The sequence below is a fragment of the Bufo gargarizans genome, chromosome 10 (assembly GCF_014858855.1).
Source record: "Bufo gargarizans isolate SCDJY-AF-19 chromosome 10, ASM1485885v1, whole genome shotgun sequence".
Classification (NCBI taxonomy): Eukaryota; Metazoa; Chordata; class Amphibia; order Anura; family Bufonidae; genus Bufo; species Bufo gargarizans.
Genome location: NC_058089.1, coordinates 29,642,239 through 29,666,251, shown reverse-complemented (window position 1 = coordinate 29,666,251; position 24,013 = coordinate 29,642,239). Strand labels below are relative to the sequence as shown.

Genomic DNA, 24,013 nt, shown 5'->3' with positions numbered 1-24,013 from the left:
CAAACTTCTTCACTCCTTCCCGCTGCTGCACGCCGTGCTGACAGGTGCAGACAGCGGGGTTCTTAGCTGTGGTTTGCATTTCTACCACCAGCATTTCCCTCCTGGCTCTGAGCAGAGCTTGCGCTCTGAGTTCTTTGTGTGTATTTAGGGTGTGTGTGGACATGTCTCTCCTCCCTTTGTGAAGCAGTCTGCACACAGCCTCTATCTTCCCATGCCTATAGCTGGTCTGCAGGAGGTATATAAAAGTGCCTCCTTCTACAGGAAGGCACCGGAGCAACTTAGGTTCCTAGTTTGTCTAGTTTCCTATTTGAGTGAAGGTGTTCTATTGGTTCTTGTCATTCTGTGTATCGGACTTCGGATTAGGTTTTGCAGACTTTGCCATGACCTTGATCTATGTTTACTGACTTTGCCTCCTCACTGCTGCCTTCCCTGATTTCTGCCTTCGTACCCTGACTACGCTTTCGTCTGGTCAGCCTCTGGTCTCCCAGCATTCACTGGGTGTATTGTGTCACCTGGAGTTCAGTCCAGTGGGTTTACTCTGTGGTCCCGATTCCCTTGTGTTCCAATTTTCCTCTGGGGTAGCATCTGGTACACCCCTCGGGAAAGTCTCTCCTCACCATCAGAGGTATCGTGTGAAGAATGAGGGGTGTGCTCAAACATCACCCTCAGAGGGAATTGGTCACATGGGGCAGCGGATATTCACCCACTGGTCATAACACATAAAACCAGTAAACATGTGGCACACATCATGATCAGCCACAAACATGTAAAGTAAAGCTGACAGCTTCCAATCTTCTCAAGAATTTTCTTCTTTATTAAATAAATGTTCATTCATGCAAAAAATAGCAGACATAAACATGTGACAGGGTAGGCAACATGGCTGCTACCCCATGTCTATAGCCAAATTTCCAGACTTCTGGGCCACATATGTTCCTGCAAAGCTCCCGTCCTAACCCTTATACATGTCTTTATTATTTTTTTATTATTTTCTTTTTAACAACATATACACCAATCACATCAATCTTACCATATAAAATCCATATTACAACTTTAATAATTATTTCCTAGGGGGACTAGGAAAAAAACTAAAAAACCTTATACATGTCAACCCTTATACATGTCAACAGCCTACAGTCAGCAGGCCCTTTTCCATACCAAGTCATGCTAGTCTGCCACTATGTCTTTACCTGCACCAACGCTGTGGAGACTATTGGCCCAAAGGTGTATAAAACTGTTGTAAATTTCTACCTCTACACCTGTTGTGGCTGTTCTCCTATTTTTCAAGATATGATTTAATTTTCTACTATATTATAAATGGTAGTTTGTGAAATATTATTGTTAAATGTAAAATGAGTTCACACCATTAACAAATGTGTCTTTGATACAGGGTGAAATATGTAAGAATATTCTGACCTCTGCCGCCTTCTCCAATTGTAACACCATTCTAAAACCTATGGATTACATAGATATGTGTGTGCAGGACCTCTGTCAGTGTGATGCGAAGGACAAAATGCGCTGCCTGTGTGGTGCGTTTACTGAGTATTCACGGCAGTGCACTCACGCTGGTGGAGTCCCTGGGAGCTGGAGAACCCCAAAAATGTGCCGTAAGTGTAAAGAAGCATAGAACTAATACAAAATAACAATGCATAAATACTGTAAGGATACTTCATGTACAAAGGCTAAATTTATACACCTGGCTGAGAAAACTTCTAGTTCTTTTCCATCTTCGATGGTCATAATAGAGGTGGACCCCCATAAAGGAAGTCTGTCATCTCCAAAATCAGTATAAAAGTAGGCATACCACTTTGTAACATAGGTCCACTGAAACATAAACATACCTTTTTTTGTGAGATTCCAGTCCTCTTATTTTTATGCAAATAAGGTTTTCTGAGCACCTTGGCAGTTACGTTTTTGGACACCTACCGTACATGCCAATTTGCAGTACTTTGAAACTGATTTTGGAGGTGACAGACTTCCTTTGAAAGTCAATTAAAATCCATTAAAGGCAGGAGCTATAGATGCAGATATTGTCCTTGGTTGAATTTGAAGTCCCAATGCTACCAGTGCTTTGGATGATATCCTTTTCTGTAAAAGGTCCTCATCTGATAATAAGCTGCTCACAAACTATCACACTGTTGGCAACAGATCAGCAGTAACTGCTCAGTTTCCCTTCAGCACCATCACAGGGGAAATCAGGATCAGACTAGGACTCATTGGGCCCACCAGAGAAAAAAATTATCGGGATCCAAACCCCATATCTTCAATAAAGTCTAATAGATTTTGATTCAAAGACGTAGACCCTAGTGACAATTTATTGTCTCCAAAGGCCGCTCCAAATGTTTTCTTTTCTCTGGACTTTCGGAGCCCCTACAGTATCAGAGCCTGGGCCAAACAGAAGATCTGATGGTTCTCTAATGGCCCAGTCCAATGCTGGGCGAAATTAAGCGTTACACATCATTTATAAATTGATGACGTATGTAATGTATGGACATACCAAGTCCTTCAGTCTCTTTTGCATTATCTTTTCACTTGAACTATTAACCAAAATTCCCTAATAGAGTATTTGAAAGAGGGTTTTCTAAACAAGACAATCCCTTTAACATATTTCAGAAGACTGTAAGATTGCAACATCTTCTCCTGGGGCCTATTGCATGAAACAATCGCTATATTCAATAAACAGTTTTTGCTGCGTTACCTGTTGTAACCAAAGCTGATGTCTTTTTGTGTTTTCAGCTCTGTCATGCCCCCCTAATATGGTATACCAAGAAAGTGGCTCCCCTTGCCCCAATACATGTTCCAATACAGAGAGAACTGAGGTTTGTGAAGACCATGGCACTGATGGCTGCTTTTGTACTCCGGGTAAACAGATTTTTCTTTTTTATTGTATTGTGATTCTTTTCTCCAGCACTTCAAAGATATGGAGCTTTATGCAAACTTTAATGCATACTTAAACACAATTAGACTGGCTCACAGTATTTTTGCATTTATTACACTTAATAAAAATCACAATTATTTACTGTTGTAATTGTAAAATAATAAAATTAATAAAATTAATTGCCCACTAAATATAAAACATATCCTAGTAGTATATCAAAATAGCATAAATATATGGGTATCTTGGATGCGGAGCTCACGCATATACCCAACTAACAGGAGTACTCCAAAGGGATAATAGGACCACTTGATTATGCTGTGTGGTGTCGGTCAATAGCGCATTGAATCCATACTTTGACAATGTTCAGATAGTTATAAAATGACTTGCCAAATGTTCAACATACCAATCGGTAAGAAGATATCCACCCTGCGGTCCACGGAATGTTCTTATAATATCCGGGGGGTACTTTGTACTTATTCTCGTAGCGGTATCTGCTGACTACCTCCTGCCACGAGGTAGTATCACCGCTTCTCCTTCTCGGCGTCTCACGTGACCTGACCTGTAGATGGTTCACTTGGTCGGTGATGACATCCACCTGCGCCAGCGGAGTAGCGGGAGTTCGTGTAGCAGAGCTATACCGGTACGGGGTTCGACTCCCCTTCACAGGAACTGTTTAGATGGTAGTTGAATCAGTCCTCTTTAAAGATTAAGTCGCTGCCGTTGCCGCATGGATTTTTCTTGGGTGGTTCTAGATAATAAATAGCACGGATCCTTTTTTTGTGCTTAGACAGAAATAGCGCACCACTGGCTGGGTCCTGTTCACACTGATTTATCCTAGACGCGTTTCAGAACCGTAGTTCCTTCCTCAGTAGGCAAATGTGAAATGCTACCTGTGTACTGGCTGGACATGTCTTTATATCCCCTTTTTGGGTTTGATGAAATATCTGGTCTGGATTCTTAATTAGTTGGCTGCAGGGAATTTATCACTTGCAGCCTGATTTTGTCATGGATCCAGACAGAGGGTTTTTGACACACATGTGTCAAGCTTTGTGGGCAACATATATATACTATATAGTACCAAATATAAAAAGAACTATAGACATTATTTTTACATAAAAACCTTCTATATAGAAAAGGACAGTAAAAGGGACAATAAAATAAAATAGAATACAATTATCATAAAAAAAAAAAAAAAAAAAAAAAAAAATAAACTAAAGATAAATAAAAATAGAAATAAAAATACAAATAGACATATGAGATAGAAAAATAAATGAGATAGAAAATGAAAAAAAAAAAAAAAAAAATAAGACATGGATAAGCAATGATGGTATGGTATTGACAACTTTATAGCTGAATCCTGAGTTTGAAGGTCCTGGACTGATCTACGTTGGAGGGAGAGGGGGGGAGGAACGCAGGGAAAGTCGGCGTGTCGCCAACAACCCAACACCGACTAACCATGTGGTCCTACCACCCTCTCCTATAGGAAACCAAAAATTTCGATCTCTGAATTCAGTCCCTGTGGCATCAGGGACCCAAACTCAAAGATCTTCTTTGATTCTTGTCTGGACATTTTTGCCAAGAAGTCCCCTCCTCTCCAGTCTAATTTAACTGACTGGATGGCACAGTATCTCAATTTACTAGGATCTCCTGCATGATGTAATTTGAAATGTTTTGACAGGGGGTGTGTTTCTGATTGTTTTTTAATGTTATTAATATGTTCTGCGATCCTAGTTTTGAACACTCTTTTGGTCCGTCCTATATACTGTTTTCGGGCATGGGCATTGTATAACATAGATAACTGCCTTACTATTGCACGATAGAATTTCTTTAATCTCCCACTTGAAATCATTAGATGTTGAAGATATAGTTCTCAGATTTCTCTCAAAGTGGGTCTGTTTGCCAATTATGGCAGCAACCACACCTGAAAAACCCTTTTAAATTGGACCATGGAGTTATCATTGGTTCTATGCTCTTTTTTCTTATCGTGGGGGCTACTTGCAGCCCTAAATTGGGAGCCCGGGTATAAACAATTGGAGGAAGAGCCGGGAGTATAGAGCCCAAGATTTTATCGTTTTTTAGATGGTGCCAATGTTTATGTATGATGTTGTTCACCATCCAATAGTCTTTATTGAATGGGAGAATCATTTTTGCAGTTTGTTCTTTATCTCTAATCCTTTTAGACATTACCTCAGATTTAAAAAAGGTAGTTCTATCCAATTGTCTTACTTTTTTGATTGCATCCTCCAATAGTCCATTGGAATATTTTTTAGCTAAAAATTGTGTTTTCAGGTGTTCTGCCTCTGCCTCAAACTGTTCTTTTTCTGTGCAATTTCGTTTTAGACGTCTAAACTGGGAGTAAGGGACATTTAGGAGCCACCTTGGGAGGTGGCAGCTTGTGCTTAAAATGAAACTATTTTTGGCTACATCTTTTTGGAACGTACTACAGACCAGTGTTTCCTGTTTTTTGTGTATATGCAAGTCCAGGAACTCAACAGCTTGTGAATTGATATTTGCCGTAAATTTCAGGTTGAGCTCATTATTATTAATTTCTTGTATGAACTGCATTAGTGAGGCATATGAGCCTCTCCATATTAATAAAACATCATCGATATAGCGCCGCCATAGGACCAGGTCCGCCCCGAGTTTGGGGGAAATGATGTCCTGTTCCCATGCTGCCATAAATAGATTGGCATAACTCGGGGCGAACCTGGTACCCATGGCGGTGCCAGTCGTCTGCAAATAATAATTGGACTCAAACTGAAAATAATTGTGACTTAACACGAAACCAATACCATCTAATATAAACTGTAATTGTTCTATTACTAAATTGTTTTTTTGGGACAAAATTTTCGATATTGCTTGTATACCCTGCCTATGATTAATGCTCGTATATAAAGAGCTCACATCTAGCGTGGCAAGTATCCAATCTGGATGGCAATACATATTTTCCAAGAGGGCCACAACTGTTGAGGTATCCCCAAGATACGAAGGTATGTCTCTGACATAGGGCTGCAGAAACCTGTCTAAATACTGAGACAGATTAGATGTCAGCGATCCTATGCCAGAGACAATCGGCCTTCCAGGAGGATTGACCGAGTCCTTATGTATCTTGGGGATACAATAGAACATAGGCAGTCTTTTCTGGGTGCCTAAGATGAAATTGCACTCTGTTACATTTAGAATGCCTTGTTCTTTAGCTCTATTACATAACAGTGACAGTTTTTTAAAATATATGTCTATAGGGTCCTCACTTAGTTGTGTATATGTTGTAACATCAGACAATTGTCTAAGACATTCTTTTTTGTATGATTCAGTATCTAGGATCACAATCGCCCCTCCTTTATCGGCTGGGCGTATTGTGATCTCTAGATCTGCCTGAAGTTCTTTTATCGCCTGTATTTCTTGTTTGGAGAGGTTTATGTTACTTTTCTGTTTTGGATTAAGTTTTCTGAGATCTGCCTCTACTGCCCCTCTAAACGTAATCATTTCGTTGCTTAATTCTTGTTTTGGATACATTTTAGATTTTAGTTTGACATCAACATGTTGGTATTCTGATGGTACTTGATTTAATTGGTCAAGGTTGTTCTTCATAAAATATTTTTTACAGCATAGTTTTTTTATGTATTTTTCAATACCAATATAACAGTCGAATTTGCTCAACTGGGAACTAGGGGCAAATTTCAAACCTTTTGATAATAGTGACTTCTGTGATTGAGTTAATTCTTTCGTGCTCAGATTAATTATATTGTCTCCTGTGCTTTGCCCATTTTTAACTTCGGCCCTTCGTTTGTTTCTACTCCTTCGTGTTCTCTTTTTCTTGTGACCGTGTTCACCGGTGTGAACACATTGTGTATTTGTGCTTGTGCTGAAAAAATCCTTGGTCTCATATTTGATACTACATCTATCTTCTGTGTTTCTACTTATAACTCCTTGTGTGAGACTGCTGGAAAATGTGTTTCCTTGGATAGGGAAAACGACCAAGGGATGGTTGATTTTGATATTTGTTTGTCTGGTGTGTTCTTCTGATATCGTGTTTGTGAATGAGCCCCTTTCTGTTGTTGTTTCAAATATTGGTGGTTGGGTCTGGAATTGTATTTTATTAGATCCTGATTTTTGGATCCCTGACTTCCTACTAAAAAAGACGATGAATTTTCTACTCCATTCTTTTTATTTTTATCCCCCACCGTTAGATTGTCAATGGTGTTAAAGGGATTTTTAGTTGTTTTTGTAATATCACTCGCTCTTGTTATACAATCTCCATTTTTGACTGTGGAGGGTCTTTGGATATTTGTTTGTTTTCTAGATGTTATAGAAATTTTTTTTGTTTTTTTCTCAATAATTTCTTGTTCCATTTTATTTAATTTTGTGAATAATTCATTCTGGAATCTCAAATAGTCATCATCCTTTCTAAAGGTATCCATTATTACCCTTTTTTCTTTTATTGCCTGTTCTAGTTCTAGTACTAATTCCTCCCTTCTTTGTATCACTAATTGTACCAGTGCTGTAGACTGTATTTTAAAAAAAACATTCCCATTGTAAATCAAAGCGTTCCCCACATAAATCAGAAGCTGGTGGTTTAAATAGTGTTAGCCCTTGTGGCGTTATACCAGCTTTTATATATTGGGTTAATGATCTAATTTCCCACTGGTGTCGTAATTTTCTCACCAGCAATTTTTCTAGTGTTTTATAGGGATGAGCGAACTCGAACTGTATAGTTCGGGTTCGTACCGAATTTTGGGGTGTCCGTGACACGGACCCGAACCCGGACATTTTCGTAAAAGTCCGGGTTCGGGTTCGGTGTTCGTCGCTTTCTTCGCGCTTTTGTGACGCTTTCTTGGCGCTTTTTGAAAGGCTGCAAAGCAGCCAATCAACAAGCGTCATACTACTTGCCCCAAGAGGCCATCACAGCCATGCCTACTATTGGCATGGCTGTGATTGGCCAGAGCACCATGTGACCCAGCCTCTATTTAAGCTGGAGTCACATAGCGCCGCCCGTCACTCTGCTCTGATTAGCGTAGGGAGAGGTTGCGGCTGCGACAGTAGGGCGAGATTAGGCAGATTAACTCCTCCAAAGGACTTGATTAACTGATCGATCTGCAGCTGTGGATCATTGAGCTGCTGATCCTCAATTGCTCACTGTTTTTAGGCTGCACAGACCGTTTGTCAGTCTCATTTTTCTGGGGTGATCGGCGGCCATTTTGTGTCTTGTGGTGCGCCAGCACAAGCTGCGACCAAGTGCATTTAACCCTCAATGGTGTGGTTGTTTTTTGGCTAAAGCCTACATCAGGGTGAAGCTGTGACACCAAGTGCATTTAACCAGCAATAGTCTGTTCATTTTTTGGCCATATACAAAATCAGGGGCAAGCTGCGCCTGTCACCAAGTGCATTTAACCCTCAATGGTGTGGTTGTTTTTTGGCTAAAGCCTACATCAGGGTGAAGCTGTCACACCAAGTGCATTTAACCAGCAATAGTCTGTTCATTTTTTGGCCATATACAAAATCAGGGGCAAGCTGCGCCTGTCACCAAGTGCATTTAACCCTCAATGGTGTGGTTGTTTTTTGGCTAAAGCCTACATCAGGGTGAAGCTGTCACACCAAGTGCATTTAACCAGCAATAGTCTGTTCATTTTTTGGCCATATACAAAATCAGGGGCAAGCTGCGCCTGTCACCAAGTGCATTTAACCCTCAATGGTGTGGTTGTTTTTTGGCTAAAGCCTACATCAGGGTGAAGCTGTCACACCAAGTGCATTTAACCAGCAATAGTCTGTTCATTTTTTGGCCATATCCCAGTCTAATTCTGTCACTAAATCCATACCGGTCACCCAGCGCCTAAATACTAGGCCTCAAATTTATATCCAGCTAAATCTGTCCCTAGTGCTGTAGCTGGGCGAGTTATTTAGTGTCCGTTCAAGCACATTTCTTGTTCTGGGTTGAAATACAATTCCCAATTTAGCAATTTCATAATTTAGTGGTTCCTGCTATATCAGAGCTCTTTGAAATCTATCCCAAAAAGGGTATATAATATTGAAGGTGCACATAGGGTCATTCAGAGTAACTTCACACACACCCGCTACTGTGTATTTCCAAGTCTAATTCTGTCACTAAATCCATACCGGTGACCCAGCGCCTAAATACTAGGCCTCAAATTTAATTCCCTCTAAATCTCTCGTTACCCACCGCTGTACTGTTGTTGCTGGGCAAGATATTTAGTGTCCGTCAAAGCACATTTTTTGTTCTGGGTTGAAGTACAATTCCCAATTTAGCAATTTCATAATTTAGTGGTTTCTGCTATATCAGAGCTATTTGAAATCTATCCCAAAAAGGGTATATAATATTGAAGGTGCACATAGGGTCATTCAGAATAACTTCACACACACCCGCTACTGTGTATTTCCAAGTCTAATTCTGTCACTAAACCCATACCTGTCACCCAGCGCCTAAATACTAGGCCTCAAATTTAAATCCCTCTAAATCTCTCGTTACCGTTGTCCTGTTGTAGCTGGGAAAGTTATTTAGTGCCCGTCAAAGCACATTTTTTGTTCTGGGTTGAAGTACAATTCCCAATTTAGCAATTTCATAATTTAGTGGTTCCTGCTATATCAGAGCTATTTGAAATCTATCCCAAAAAGGGTATATAATATTGAAGGTGCACATAGGGTCATTCAGAATAACTTCACACACACCCGCTACTGTGTATTTCCAAGTCTAATTCTGTCACTAAATCCATACCGGTGACCCAGCGCCTAAATACTAGGCCTCAAATTTAATTCCCTCTAAATCTCTCGTTACCCACCGGTGTACTGTTGTTGCTGGGCAAGATATTTAGTGTCCGTCAAAGCACATTTTTTGTTCTGGGTTGAAGTACAATTCCCAATTTAGCAATTTCATAATTTAGTGGTTTCTGCTATATCAGAGCTATTTGAAATCTATCCCAAAAAGGGTATATAATATTGAAGGTGCACATAGGGTCATTCAGAATAACTTCACACACACCCGCTACTGTGTATTTCCAAGTCTAATTCTGTCACTAAACCCATACCTGTCACCCAGCGCCTAAATACTAGGCCTCAAATTTAAATCCCTCTAAATCTCTCGTTACCGTTGTCCTGTTGTAGCTGGGAAAGTTATTTAGTGCCCGTCAAAGCACATTTTTTGTTCTGGGTTGAAGTACAATTCCCAATTTAGCAATTTCATAATTTAGTGGTTCCTGCTATATCAGAGCTATTTGAAATCTATCCCAAAAAGGGTATATAATATTGAAGGTGCACATAGGGTCATTCAGAATAACTTCACACACACCCGCTACTGTGTATTTCCAAGTCTAATTCTGTCACTAAATCCATACCGGTGACCCAGCGCCTAAATACTAGGCCTCAAATTTAATTCCCTCTAAATCTCTCGTTACCCACCGCTGTACTGTTGTTGCTGGGCAAGATATTTAGTGTCCGTCAAAGCACATTTTTTGTTCTGGGTTGAAGTACAATTCCCAATTTAGCAATTTCATAATTTAGTGGTTTCTGCTATATCAGAGCTATTTGAAATCTATCCCTAAAAGGGTATATAATATTGAAGGTGCACATAGGGTCATTCAGAATAACTTCACACACACCCGCTACTGTGTATTTCCAAGTCTAATTCTGTCACTAAACCCATACCTGTCACCCAGCGCCTAAATACTAGGCCTCAAATTTATATCCAGCTAAATCTGTCCCTAGTGCTGTAGCTGGGCGAGTTATTTAGTGTCCGTTCAAGCACATTTCTTGTTCTGGGTTGAAATACAATTCCCAATTTAGCAATTTCATAATTTAGTGGTTCCTGCTATATCAGAGCTCTTTGAAATCTATCCCAAAAAGGGTATATAATATTGAAGGTGCACATAGGGTCATTCAGAGTAACTTCACACACACCCGCTACTGTGTATTTCCAAGTCTAATTCTGTCACTAAATCCATACCGGTGACCCAGCGCCTAAATACTAGGCCTCAAATTTAATTCCCTCTAAATCTCTCGTTACCCACCGCTGTACTGTTGTTGCTGGGCAAGATATTTAGTGTCCGTCAAAGCACATTTTTTGTTCTGGGTTGAAGTACAATTCCCAATTTAGCAATTTCATAATTTAGTGGTTTCTGCTATATCAGAGCTATTTGAAATCTATCCCAAAAAGGGTATATAATATTGAAGGTGCACATAGGGTCATTCAGAATAACTTCACACACACCCGCTACTGTGTATTTCCAAGTCTAATTCTGTCACTAAACCCATACCTGTCACCCAGCGCCTAAATACTAGGCCTCAAATTTAAATCCCTCTAAATCTCTCGTTACCGTTGTCCTGTTGTAGCTGGGAAAGTTATTTAGTGCCCGTCAAAGCACATTTTTTGTTCTGGGTTGAAGTACAATTCCCAATTTAGCAATTTCATAATTTAGTGGTTCCTGCTATATCAGAGCTATTTGAAATCTATCCCAAAAAGGGTATATAATATTGAAGGTGCACATAGGGTCATTCAGAATAACTTCACACACACCCGCTACTGTGTATTTCCAAGTCTAATTCTGTCACTAAATCCATACCGGTGACCCAGCGCCTAAATACTAGGCCTCAAATTTAATTCCCTCTAAATCTCTCGTTACCCACCGGTGTACTGTTGTTGCTGGGCAAGATATTTAGTGTCCGTCAAAGCACATTTTTTGTTCTGGGTTGAAGTACAATTCCCAATTTAGCAATTTCATAATTTAGTGGTTTCTGCTATATCAGAGCTATTTGAAATCTATCCCTAAAAGGGTATATAATATTGAAGGTGCACATAGGGTCATTCAGAATAACTTCACACACACCCGCTACTGTGTATTTCCAAGTCTAATTCTGTCACTAAACCCATACCTGTCACCCAGCGCCTAAATACTAGGCCTCAAATTTAAATCCCTCTAAATCTCTCGTTACCGTTGTCCTGTTGTAGCTGGGAAAGTTATTTAGTGCCCGTCAAAGCACATTTTTTGTTCTGGGTTGAAGTACAATTCCCAATTTAGCAATTTCATAATTTAGTGGTTCCTGCTATATCAGAGCTATTTGAAATCTATCCCAAAAAGGGTATATAATATTGAAGGTGCACATTGGGTCATTCAGAATAACTTCACACACACGCTTCTGTGCATTTCCAAGTCTAATTCTGTCACTAAATCCATACCGGTGACCCAGCGCCTAAATACTAGGCCTCAAATTTAATTCCCTCTAAATCTCTCGTTACCCACCGCTGTACTGTTGTTGCTGGGCAAGATATTTAGTGTCCGTCAAAGCACATTTTTTGTTCTGGGTTGAAGTACAATTCCCAATTTAGCAATTTCATAATTTAGTGGTTTCTGCTATATCAGAGCTATTTGAAATCTATCCCTAAAAGGGTATATAATATTCAAGGTGCACATTGGGTCATTCAGAATAACTTCACACACACACGCTTCTGTGCATTTCCAAGTCTAATTCTGTCACTAAATCCATACCGGTCACCCAGCGCCTAAATACTAGGCCTCAAATTTATATCCCGCTGAATTTGAATACAATACATTGGGCCAAATAATATATTTGTTGTTGTGGTGAACCATAACAATGAGAAAAACATCTAGTAAGGGACGCGGACGTGGACATGGTCGTGGTGGTGTTAGTGGACCCTCTGGTGCTGGGAGAGGACGTGGCCGTTCTGCCACATCCACACGTCCTAGTGTACCAACTACCTCAGGTCCCAGTAGCCGCCAGAATTTACAGCGATATATGGTGGGGCCCAATGCCGTTCTAAGGATGGTAAGGCCTGAGCAGGTACAGGCATTAGTCAATTGGGTGGCCGACAGTGGATCCAGCACGTTCACATTATCTCCCACCCAGTCTTCTGCAGAAAGCGCACAGATGGCGCCTGAAAACCAACCCCATCAGTCTGTCACATCACCCCCATGCATACCAGGGAAACTGTCTCAGCCTCAAGTTATGCAGCAGTCTCTTATGCTGTTTGAAGACTCCGCTGGCAGGGTTTCCCAAGGGCATCCACCTAGCCCTTCCCCAGCGGTGAAAGACATAGAATGCACTGACGCACAACCACTTATGTTTCCTGATGATGAGGACATGGGAATACCACCTCAGCATGTCTCTGATGATGACGAAACACAGGTGCCAACTGCTGCGTCTTTCTGCAGTGTGCAGACTGAACAGGAGGTCAGGGATCAAGACTGGGTGGAAGACGATGCAGGGGACGATGAGGTCCTAGACCCCACATGGAATGAAGGTCGTGCCACTGACTTTCACAGTTCGGAGGAAGAGGCAGTGGTGAGACCGAGCCAACAGCGTAGCAAAAGAGGGAGCAGTGGGCAAAAGCAGAACACCCGCCGCCAAGAGACTCCGCCTGCTACTGACCGCCGCCATCTGGGACCGAGCACCCCAAAGGCAGCTTCAAGGAGTTCCCTGGCATGGCACTTCTTCAAACAATGTGCTGACGACAAGACCCGAGTGGTTTGCACGCTGTGCCATCAGAGCCTGAAGCGAGGCATTAACGTTCTGAACCTGAGCACAACCTGCATGACCAGGCACCTGCATGCAAAGCATGAACTGCAGTGGAGTAAACACCTTAAAACCAAGGAAGTCACTCAGGCTCCCCCTGCTACCTCTTCTGCTGCTGCCGCCTCGGCCTATTCTGCTGCTGCCGCCTCGGCCTCTTCCTCCGCCTCTGGAGGAACGTTGGCACCTGCCGCCCAGCAAACAGGGGATGTACCACCAACACCACCACCACCACCTCCGTCACCAAGCGTCTCAACCATGTCACACGCCAGCGTTCAGCTCTCCATCTCACAAACATTTGATAGAAAGCGTAAATTCCCACCTAGCCACCCTCGATCCCTGGCCCTGAATGCCAGCATTTCTAAACTACTGGCCTATGAAATGCTGTCATTTAGGCTGGTGGACACAGACAGCTTCAAACAGCTCATGTCGCTTGCTGTCCCACAGTATGTTGTTCCCAGCCGGCACTACTTCTCCAAGAGAGCCGTGCCTTCCCTGCACAACCAAGTATCCGATAAAATCAAGTGTGCACTGCGCAACGCCATCTGTAGGCAAGGTCCACCTAACCACAGATACGTGGACCAGTAAGCACGGCCAGGGACGCTATATCTCCCTAACTGCACACTGGGTAAATGTAGTGGCAGCTGGGCCCCAGGCGGAGAGCTGTTTGGCGCACGTCCTTCCGCCGCCAAGGATCGCAGGGCAACATTCTTTGCCTCCTGTTGCCACCTCCTCCTTCTCGGCTTCCTCCTCCTCTTCTTCCACCTGCTCATCCAGTCAGCCACACACCTTCACCACCAACTTCAGCACAGCCCGGGGTAAACGTCAGCAGGCCATTCTGAAACTCATATGTTTGGGGGACAGGCCCCACACCGCACAGGAGTTGTGGCGGGGTATAGAACAACAGACCGACGAGTGGTTGCTGCCGGTGAGCCTCAAGCCCGGCCTGGTGGTGTGTGATAATGGGCGAAATCTCGTTGCAGCTCTGGGACTAGCCAATTTGACGCACATCCCTTGCTTGGCGCATGTGCTGAATTTGGTGGTGCAGAAGTTCATTCACAACTACCCCGACATGTCAGAGCTGCTGCATAAAGTGCGGGCCGTCTGTTCGCGCTTCCGGCGTTCACATCCTGCTGCTGCTCGCCTGTCTGCGCTACAGCGTAACTTCGGCCTTCCCGCTCACCGCCTCATATGCGACGTGCCCACCAGGTGGAACTCCACCTTGCACATGCTGGACAGACTGTGCGAGCAGCAGCAGGCCATAGTGGAGTTTCAGCTGCAGCACGCACGGGTCAGTCGCACTACAGAACAGCACCACTTCACCACCAATGACTGGGCCTCCATGCGAGACCTGTGTGCCCTGTTGCGCTGTTTCGAGTACTCCACCAACATGGCCAGTGGCGATGACACCGTTATCAGCGTTACAATACCACTTCTATGTCTCCTTGAGAAAACACTTAGGGCGATGATGGAACAGGAGGTGGCCCAGGAGGAGGAGGAGGAGGATGAGGAAGAGGGGTCATTTTTAGCACTTTCAGGCCAGTCTCTTCGAAGTGACTCAGAGGGAGGTTTTTTGCAACAGCAGAGGCCAGGTACAAATGTGGCCAGCCAGGGCCCACTACTGGAGGACGAGGAGGACGAGGATGAGGAGGAGGTGGAGGAGGATGAGGATGAAGCATGGTCACAGCGGGGTGGCACCCAACGCAGCTCGGGTCCATCACTGGTGCGTGGCTGGGGGGAAAGGCAGGACGATGACGATACGCCTCCCACAGAGGACAGCTTGTCCTTACCCCTGGGCAGCCTGGCACACATGAGCGACTACATGCTGCAGTGCCTGCGCAACGACAGCAGAGTTGCCCACATTTTAACCTGTGCGGACTACTGGGTTGCCACCCTGCTGGATCCACGCTACAAAGACAATGTGCCCACCTTACTTCCTGCACTGGAGCGTGATAGGAAGATGCGCGAGTACAAGCGCACGTTGGTAGACGCGCTACTGAGAGCATTCCCAAATGTCACAGGGGAACAAGTGGAAGCCCAAGGCCAAGGCAGAGGAGGAGCAAGAGGTCGCCAAGGCAGCTGTGTCACGGCCAGCTCCTCTGAGGGCAGGGTTAGCATGGCAGAGATGTGGAAAACTTTTGTCAACACGCCACAGCTAACTGCACCACCACCTGATACGCAACGTGTTAGCAGGAGGCAACATTTCACTAACATGGTGGAACAGTACGTGTGCACACCCCTCCACGTACTGACTGATGGTTCGGCCCCATTCAACTTCTGGGTCTCTAAATTGTCCACGTGGCCAGAGCTAGCCTTTTATGCCTTGGAGGTGCTGGCCTGCCCGGCAGCCAGCGTTTTGTCTGAACGTGTATTCAGCACGGCAGGGGGCGTCATTACAGACAAACGCAGCCGCCTGTCTACAGCCAATGTGGACAAGCTGACGTTCATAAAAATGAACCAGGCATGGATCCCACAGGACCTGTCCGTCCCTTGTCCAGATTAGACATTAACTACCTCCCCATAACCATATATTATTGGACTCCAGGGCACTTCCTCATTCAATCCTATTTTTATTTTCATTTTACCATTATATTGCGATGCTACCCAAAGTTGAATGAACCTCTCCTCTGCCTGTGTGCTAGGCCTAAATATATGCCAATGGACTGTTGCAGTGGTGGCTGACATGAAGCCTGATTCTCTGCTATGACATGCAGACTAATTCTCTGCTGACATGAAGCCAGATTGTCTGTTACGGGACCTCTCTCCTCTGCCTGGGTGCTGGGCCTAAATTTATGACAATGGACTGTTGCAGTGGTGGCTGACGTGAAGCCTGATTCTCTGCTATGACATGCAGACTGATTCTCTGCTGTCATGAAGCCAGATTGTCTGTTACGGGACCTCTCTGCTCTGCCTGTGTGCTAGGCCTAAATATATGCCAATGGACTGTTGCAGTGGTGGGTGACGTGAAGCCTGATTCTCTGCTATGATATGAAGACTGATTCTCTGCTGACATGAAGCCAGATTGTCTGTTACGGGACCTTTCTCCTCTGCCTGGGTTCTGGGCCTAAATTTATGAAAATTGACTCTTACAGTGGTGGGTGACGTGAAGCCTGATTCTCTGCTATGATATGAAGACTGATTCTCTGCTGACATGAAGCCAGATTGTCTGTTACGGGACCTTTCTCCTCTGCCTGGGTTCTGGGCCTAAATTTATGAAAATTGACTCTTACAGTGGTGGGTGACGTGAAGCCTGATTCTCTGCTATGATATGAAGACTGATTCTCTGCTGACATGAAGCCAGATTGTCTGTTACGGGACCTCTCTCCTCTGCCTGGGTGCTGGGCCTAAATATATGCCAATGGACTGTTGCAGTGGTGGCTGACGTGAAGCCTCATTCTCTGCTATGACATGCAGACTAATTCTCTGCTGACATGAAGACAGATTCTCTGTTACGGGACCTCTCTCCTCTGCCTGGGTGCCGGGGCCTAAATATCTGAGAATGGACTGTTCCAGTGGTGGCTGACGTGAAGCCTCATTCTCTGCTATGACATGCAGACTAATTCTCTGCTGACATGAAGACAGATTCTCTGTTACGGGACCTCCCTCCTCTGCCTGGGTGCTGGGCCTAAATATATGCCAATGGACTGTTGCAGTGGTGGCTGACGTGAAGCCTCATTCTCTGCTATGACATGCAGACTAATTCTCTGCTGACATGAAGACAGATTCTCTGTTACGGGACCTCCCTCCTCTGCCTGGGTGCTGGGCCTAAATATATGCCAATGGACTGTTGCAGTGGTGGCTGACGTGAAGCCTCATTCTCTGCTATGACATGCAGACTGATTCTCTGCTGACATGAAGCCAGATTCTCTGTTACGGGACCTCTCTCCTCTGCCTGTGTGTGTGCTGGGCCTAAATATATGCCAATGGACTGTTGCAGTGGTGGCTGACGTGAAGCCTCATTCTCTGCTATGACATGCAGACTGATTCTCTGCTGACATGAAGCCAGATTCTCTGTTACGGGACCTCTCTCCTCTGCCTGTGTGTGTGCTGGGCCTAAATATATGCCAATGGACTGTTGCAGTGGTGGCTGACGTGAAGCCTCATTCTCTGCTATGACATGCAGACTAATTCTCTGCTGACATGAAGACAGATTCTCTGTTACGGGACCTCCCTCCTCTGCCTGGGTGCTGGGCCTAAATATATGCCAATGGACTGTTGCAGTGGTGGCTGACGTGAAGCCTCATTCTCTGCTATGACATGCAGACTGATTCTCTGCTGACATGAAGCCAGATTCTCTGTTACGGGACCTCTCTCCTCTGCCTGTGTGTGTGCTGGGCCTAAATATATGCCAATGGACTGTTGCAGTGGTGGCTGACGTGAAGCCTCATTCTCTGCTATGACATGCAGACTGATTCTCTGCTGACATGAAGCCAGATTCTCTGTTACGGGACCTCTCTCCTCTGCCTGTGTGTGTGCTGGGCCTAAATATATGCCAATGGACTGTTGCAGTGGTGGCTGACGTGAAGCCTCATTCTCTGCTATGACATGCAGACTAATTCTCTGCTGACATGAAGACAGATTCTCTGTTACGGGACCTCCCTCCTCTGCCTGGGTGCTGGGCCTAAATATATGCCAATGGACTGTTGCAGTGGTGGCTGACGTGAAGCCTCATTCTCTGCTATGACATGCAGACTAATTCTCTGCTGACATGAAGACAGATTCTCTGTTACGGGACCTCTCTCCTCTGCCTGGGTGCCGGGGCCTAAATATCTGAGAATGGACTGTTCCAGTGGTGGGTGACGGGAAGCCAGATTCTCTGCTATGGAACCTCTCTCCAATTGATTTTGGTTAATTTTTATTTATTTAATTTTTATTTTAATTCATTTCCCTATCCACATTTGTTTGCAGGGGATTTACCTACATGTTGCTGCCTTTTGCAGCCCTCTAGCTCTTTCCTGGGCTGTTTTACAGCCTTTTTAGTGCCGAAAAGTTCGGGTCCCCATTGACTTCAATGGGGTTCGGGTTCGGGACGAAGTTCGGATCGGGTTCGGATCCCGAACCCGAACATTTCCGGGATGTTCGGCCGAACTTCTCGAACCCGAACATCCAGGTGTTCGCTCAACTCTAGTGTTTTAAATGTATCTAGCATATTTGGTTGGGATACTTCAGCTTGTTTAGACATAGTTCCCTGAGAGTCCATGAAGACAAAATTCTCAATGGTCTCTTGTTTCAATAACATAAATTGCCAAATATCCATGTCTCACGATATAACTTTAAATTATAACAAAAATATACCAAAATATCAGGAAAAAACAAATGCAAAACTGTTGGGAGCAGTCCTCTTTTCGGTAATAGAAGAAAAATAACAATAGACAATTCAGAGGAGCTCACCAGCAACCTACTGGAGCCCAGTCTTTCAGATACCAGCTGAAAACCAAAAAATACTGAAACACAATTAGACTGGCTCACAGTATTTTTGCATTTATTACACTTAATAAAAATCACAATTATTTACTGTTGTAATTGTAAAATAATAAAATTAATAAAATTAATTGCCCACTAAATATAAAACATATCCTAGTAGTATATCAAAATAGCATAAATATATGGGTATCTTGGATGCGGAGCTCACGCATATACCCAACTAACAGGAGTACTCCAAAGGGATAATAGGACCACTTGATTATGCTGTGTGGTGTCGGTCAATAGCGCATTGAATCCATACTTTGACAATGTTCAGATAGTTATAAAATGACTTGCCAAATGTTCAACATACCAATCGGTAAGAAGATATCCACCCTGCGGTCCACGGAATGTTCTTATAATATCCGGGGGGTACTTTGTACTTATTCTCGTAGCGGTATCTGCTGACTACCTCCTGCCACGAGGTAGTATCACCGCTTCTCCTTCTCGGCGTCTCACGTGACCTGACCTGTAGATGGTTCACTTGGTCGGTGATGACATCCACCTGCGCCAGCGGAGTAGCGGGAGTTCGTGTAGCAGAGCTATACCGGTACGGGGTTCGACTCCCCTTCACAGGAACTGTTTAGATGGTAGTTGAATCAGTCCTCTTTAAAGATTAAGTCGCTGCCGTTGCCGCATGGATTTTTCTTGGGTGGTTCTAGATAATAAATAGCACGGATCCTTTTTTTGTGCTTAGACAGAAATAGCGCACCACTGGCTGGGTCCTGTTCACACTGATTTATCCTAGACGCGTTTCAGAACCGTAGTTCCTTCCTCAGTAGGCAAATGTGAAATGCTACCTGTGTACTGGCTGGACATGTCTTTATATCCCCTTTTTGGGTTTGATGAAATATCTGGTCTGGATTCTTAATTAGTTGGCTGCAGGGAATTTATCACTTGCAGCCTGATTTTGTCATGGATCCAGACAGAGGGTTTTTGACACACATGTGTCAAGCTTTGTGGGCAACATATATATACTATATAGTACCAAATATAAAAAGAACTATAGACATTATTTTTACATAAAAACCTTCTATATAGAAAAGGACAGTAAAAGGGACAATAAAATAAAATAGAATACAATTATCATAAAAAAATAAAATAAAAATAAAAATAAACTAAAGATAAATAAAAATAGAAATAAAAATACAAATAGACATATGAGATAGAAAAATAAATGAGATAGAAAAAAAAAAAAAAAAAAAAAAAAAATTGAAAATAAAAATAAAAATAAGACATGGATAAGCAATGATGGTATGGTATTGACAACTTTATAGCTGAATCCTGAGTTTGAAGGTCCTGGACTGATCTACGTTGGAGGGAGAGGGGGGGAGGAACGCAGGGAAAGTCGGCGTGTCGCCAACAACCCAACACCGACTAACCATGTGGTCCTACCACCCTCTCCTCTCCGACACCACACAGCATAATCAAGTGGTCCTATTATCCCTTTGGAGTACTCCTGTTAGTTGGGTATATGTGTGAGCTCCGCATCCAAGATACCCATATATTTATGCTATTTTGATATACTACTAGGATATGTTTTATATTTAGTGGGCAATTAATTTTATTAATTTTATTATTTTACAATTACAACAGTAAATAATTGTGATTTTTATTAAGTGTAATAAATGCAAAAATACTGTGAGCCAGTCTAATTGTGTTTCAGTATTTTTTGGTTTTCAGCTGGTATCTGAAAGACTGGGCTCCAGTAGGTTGCTGGTGAGCTCCTCTGAATTGTCTATTGTTATTTTTCTTTTAATGCATACTTATTGTTGCAAAAATACTCTCAATTACTGCTTAAGGTATTATATATTAGATCTAGTGCACCAAGAACTTGAATTGACATTCCTTTTTACATTTTAAAATGCATATGTACTCTTGTTTTTTTTTTTGTAGGCAGGCTTTTTCTAATGTAGTGGTATGGGCATGGTCAGCACCCAGGAGCCAAGCAGGCATCTGACCACTTCATCTTATGTCGTAGCCCCCCTCCCCCTTCACCCTAATCCTCCGAAGCTTCTACTTATTGCCTAATTGCTTAGGACTGATAAGAAGGAAAAGGAAAGAGCCTGCCAACAACATTATAGGAACTGTAGGCTGTTGGAAGTTGAAAATCCCTAATGAAGTATATTATACATGTTTTCATATCTGCTACTGATCTATAACTGAAAGAGGTTGTCCAGGACATAAGTATTGATGACTTATAGTCAAGATATATCATCAATATCAGATAAGTGAGGTTCCAACTCCCAGCACCACTGACTATAAGTTATTTGAAGGAGTCATGGTGCTCAAAGGAAGGATGTGGCCTCTTTATAGTATACCCAACACAGTGCCTACATTGTATAGCAGCTGTACTTGGTATTTGAGCTCTGTCTCATTCACTTGATTTGGAATGGACTGCAGCATGGCCATGTGAATAATGAACATGATGTCATAGGCCAAGGAGGAGGCGAAGGGCTCATATAAAGGTCACAGGCACCTTCCACCATCTGATCAGCAAGATGTGAGGAGTTATACCCTTTCCAATTTGATATTGATGACCTACTATATACTGAGAATAGTCTATATATCAAGCTGTTGGTAGCACACTCAAAGAGGCCACTAAATGCAAAAATGTATCGATCCCAAAAATCCCAGCTTTGGTTATACTCAATAGCAAAAATCTAATCCTGCAAATTGCAATCCAGAAGATCAGTCATAAATATTTAAGTCCTGCATATTTTCTTTAAATGTTCACACATTCACCCTTGTTCTAACACTTACTGATTGTTAATAAAAAACATGTCTTTTTACTTAGGAACTGTGCTTGACGACATAAATAACAAAGGCTGTATCCTCCAAGAGGATTGTTACTGTGTCTATAACAGTGAGACTTACTCACCAGGATCGTCTTACAGTAATCCATGCCGAGAATGGTAACGACAATCGATATGTTTATGACTGTAACAATGTAACAATGCCTGAATTAATGGACAATGAGAGTACCAAGTGATTTTTTATTTGTCCTGCCAGTAATGGAAAGAACAAAAAATAATTGAGTTACCATTACCAGTGCTTGGAATCTGATATTTCTAAAGATACAGAATTCCCATGTTAATTGGTCAAATGACAAATATATATATATATATATATATATATATATATATATATATATATTGCATTAGCAATGTCTTTAGACCATTTAACTTTTTTTACATTGTGGCCTTGCCCTGAAATAAAAAAAAGTTCAGGTTTACTCAGGACTTAGTTGACGCACTTTTGGCAGCGACCAGTCTTCTTGGGAATGATGCCACAAGTTTTCACACCTGGATTTTGGGATTTTCTGCCATTCTCCTCTGTACATCCTCTCAAGCTCTGATAGTTTGGATGGGGGCCGCCGGTGTACAACCATCTTCATGTCTCTCAGAGAGATTTTTAATTGGGTTCAATGTTCAAGTCAAAGCTCTGGCTGAGCCACTCATGGACATTCACAGAGTTGTCCGCAAGTCAAGTCTGTGCTGTCTTGTTGGAAGACAATGACCCAAACTACTGAGAAACTGACTAAAAATGTCTCATGATAAATTTTCCCATGTATGTTCATGATTTATTTATGTATTTTTATGTATGAAAAAACTCAATTATATAATGTTTTCCATAGTACTTGTGCCAGCGGAAAATGGAAGTGTAAAGAGTTTCCTTGCACAGGAACCTGTTCAGTTGAAGGTGGATCACATATTTTAAGCTTTGATGGATTCCGTTACAGTTTTAATGGGGATTGCAGCTATGTACTCGTTAAGGTAAAATATTTAGAAGCAGTTCAATCTTTTGCAGGAAAATCTCCAATGTTGTGTTATAACATAAAACAATGGCATGTTCAAATCAACATTTGGAATCTAAGTGATCTACAGTCTAGATTATCTCACCCTGCAGTACATGTATCCCAGGAAGGATACACCTTATCCGAGGTATACTCCTCATTTGGGGTCATCTTCGTACTTTCCTCATGCTCTGCTTTTATCGTGCAGCACGGTGTATGGCTATAGTCCTGAGTATTGTTGAGTGAATCGAAGTATCAAAAGTGCACTTCGATGCGAATTTCAGGAAAAATTTAATTTGCCACGAAGCCGAATTTCCTCTTCACATTACGAATCAATTTTCTCTGAAATGGCGAAAAAAAAGAACCAAAACTCACCTTATCCATTTGCATGCGAAGAGGCCGTCACAAATAGGCCACCACAATGGCAGTTTACCATAGGGAAATGCCGCAAATCCCTTACACTGCAATATAGATTTTTTTACTCCTTTATTTTTGATTAGCAATAAAAAAGGTATTTCATTGCAGTTTAAATGTACAATGTGATATTATATTAATACATTACAATGTGAAGGACAAGCAAGTAAAAAAAAGTTTTTAAATAACTAAAAAAGTTCAAAGCATCCACCTTCCCCAATAATATAAATAAACAGTTTAAATAAAAATATCATTTCTGCTGTTTCAAAACCGTTTGTACAATTAAAATATACACATACTTATCCTATATGGTTAATGCAGTAAATGAAAAAAATAAAAATAAAATTAAAATGGCCTATTTGCCTTTCACCTGAGAAAATAAATGTAATCAAATGTCATCAAAAAGGTATACACACTCCAAAATGGTATCAACAAAAACGTGCCAAAAGTGAGCTCTACGCAGCTCCATAGACATAACTATAAAAAAATGTTATGAAGATCAGAATATAAAAAAAAGGAAAAATATTTTTTTCCAATTTTTTTTTTTTTTATGTATTAAAACGCAAGAAACACTATATAAATGTGGTACTTTTGCAATCATACCGACATGTAGAAAGAATTTAACAGGTCAGTTTTACCAAACAGGGAAGATCATAGAAAGGAAACCCATAAAACTGATGTAAATGCATTTTTTTTTTCAATTCAACCAAATCTTGAAATTTTTTTCCTGCTTCCCAAAACATTGTCAACATTATTACATAGTGCCATTAATATCTGTCTAACAAAAAAAAAAACACTGAAAATAAAAATAAAAAGTTATGGCTCTAGGAGGACAGAGAGTGAATAATGGAAAACCACAAGGTCAAGAAGCAGAGGTTATGAAGCAGTGTAAAATCAGCTGCATAGAAGTATTCAAGCCGATATCACAG

The 24,013-nt window shown here is 42.2% G+C and overlaps 1 protein-coding gene across 1 annotated transcript in view; it reads left to right on the top strand.

Moving 5' to 3' along the window:
• The window catches only part of LOC122920027 (mucin-5AC-like), a 207,562-nt gene that overhangs the window by 36,764 nt on the left and 146,785 nt on the right, over positions 1–24,013 (top strand). The window contains exons 8-11 of the mRNA XM_044269237.1: positions 1,388–1,604; positions 2,734–2,859; positions 21,672–21,789; positions 22,512–22,650. Coding sequence (XP_044125172.1) covers positions 1,388–1,604; positions 2,734–2,859; positions 21,672–21,789; positions 22,512–22,650 — 600 coding nt within the window. The remainder of the gene's footprint in view (positions 1–1,387; positions 1,605–2,733; positions 2,860–21,671; positions 21,790–22,511; positions 22,651–24,013) is intronic.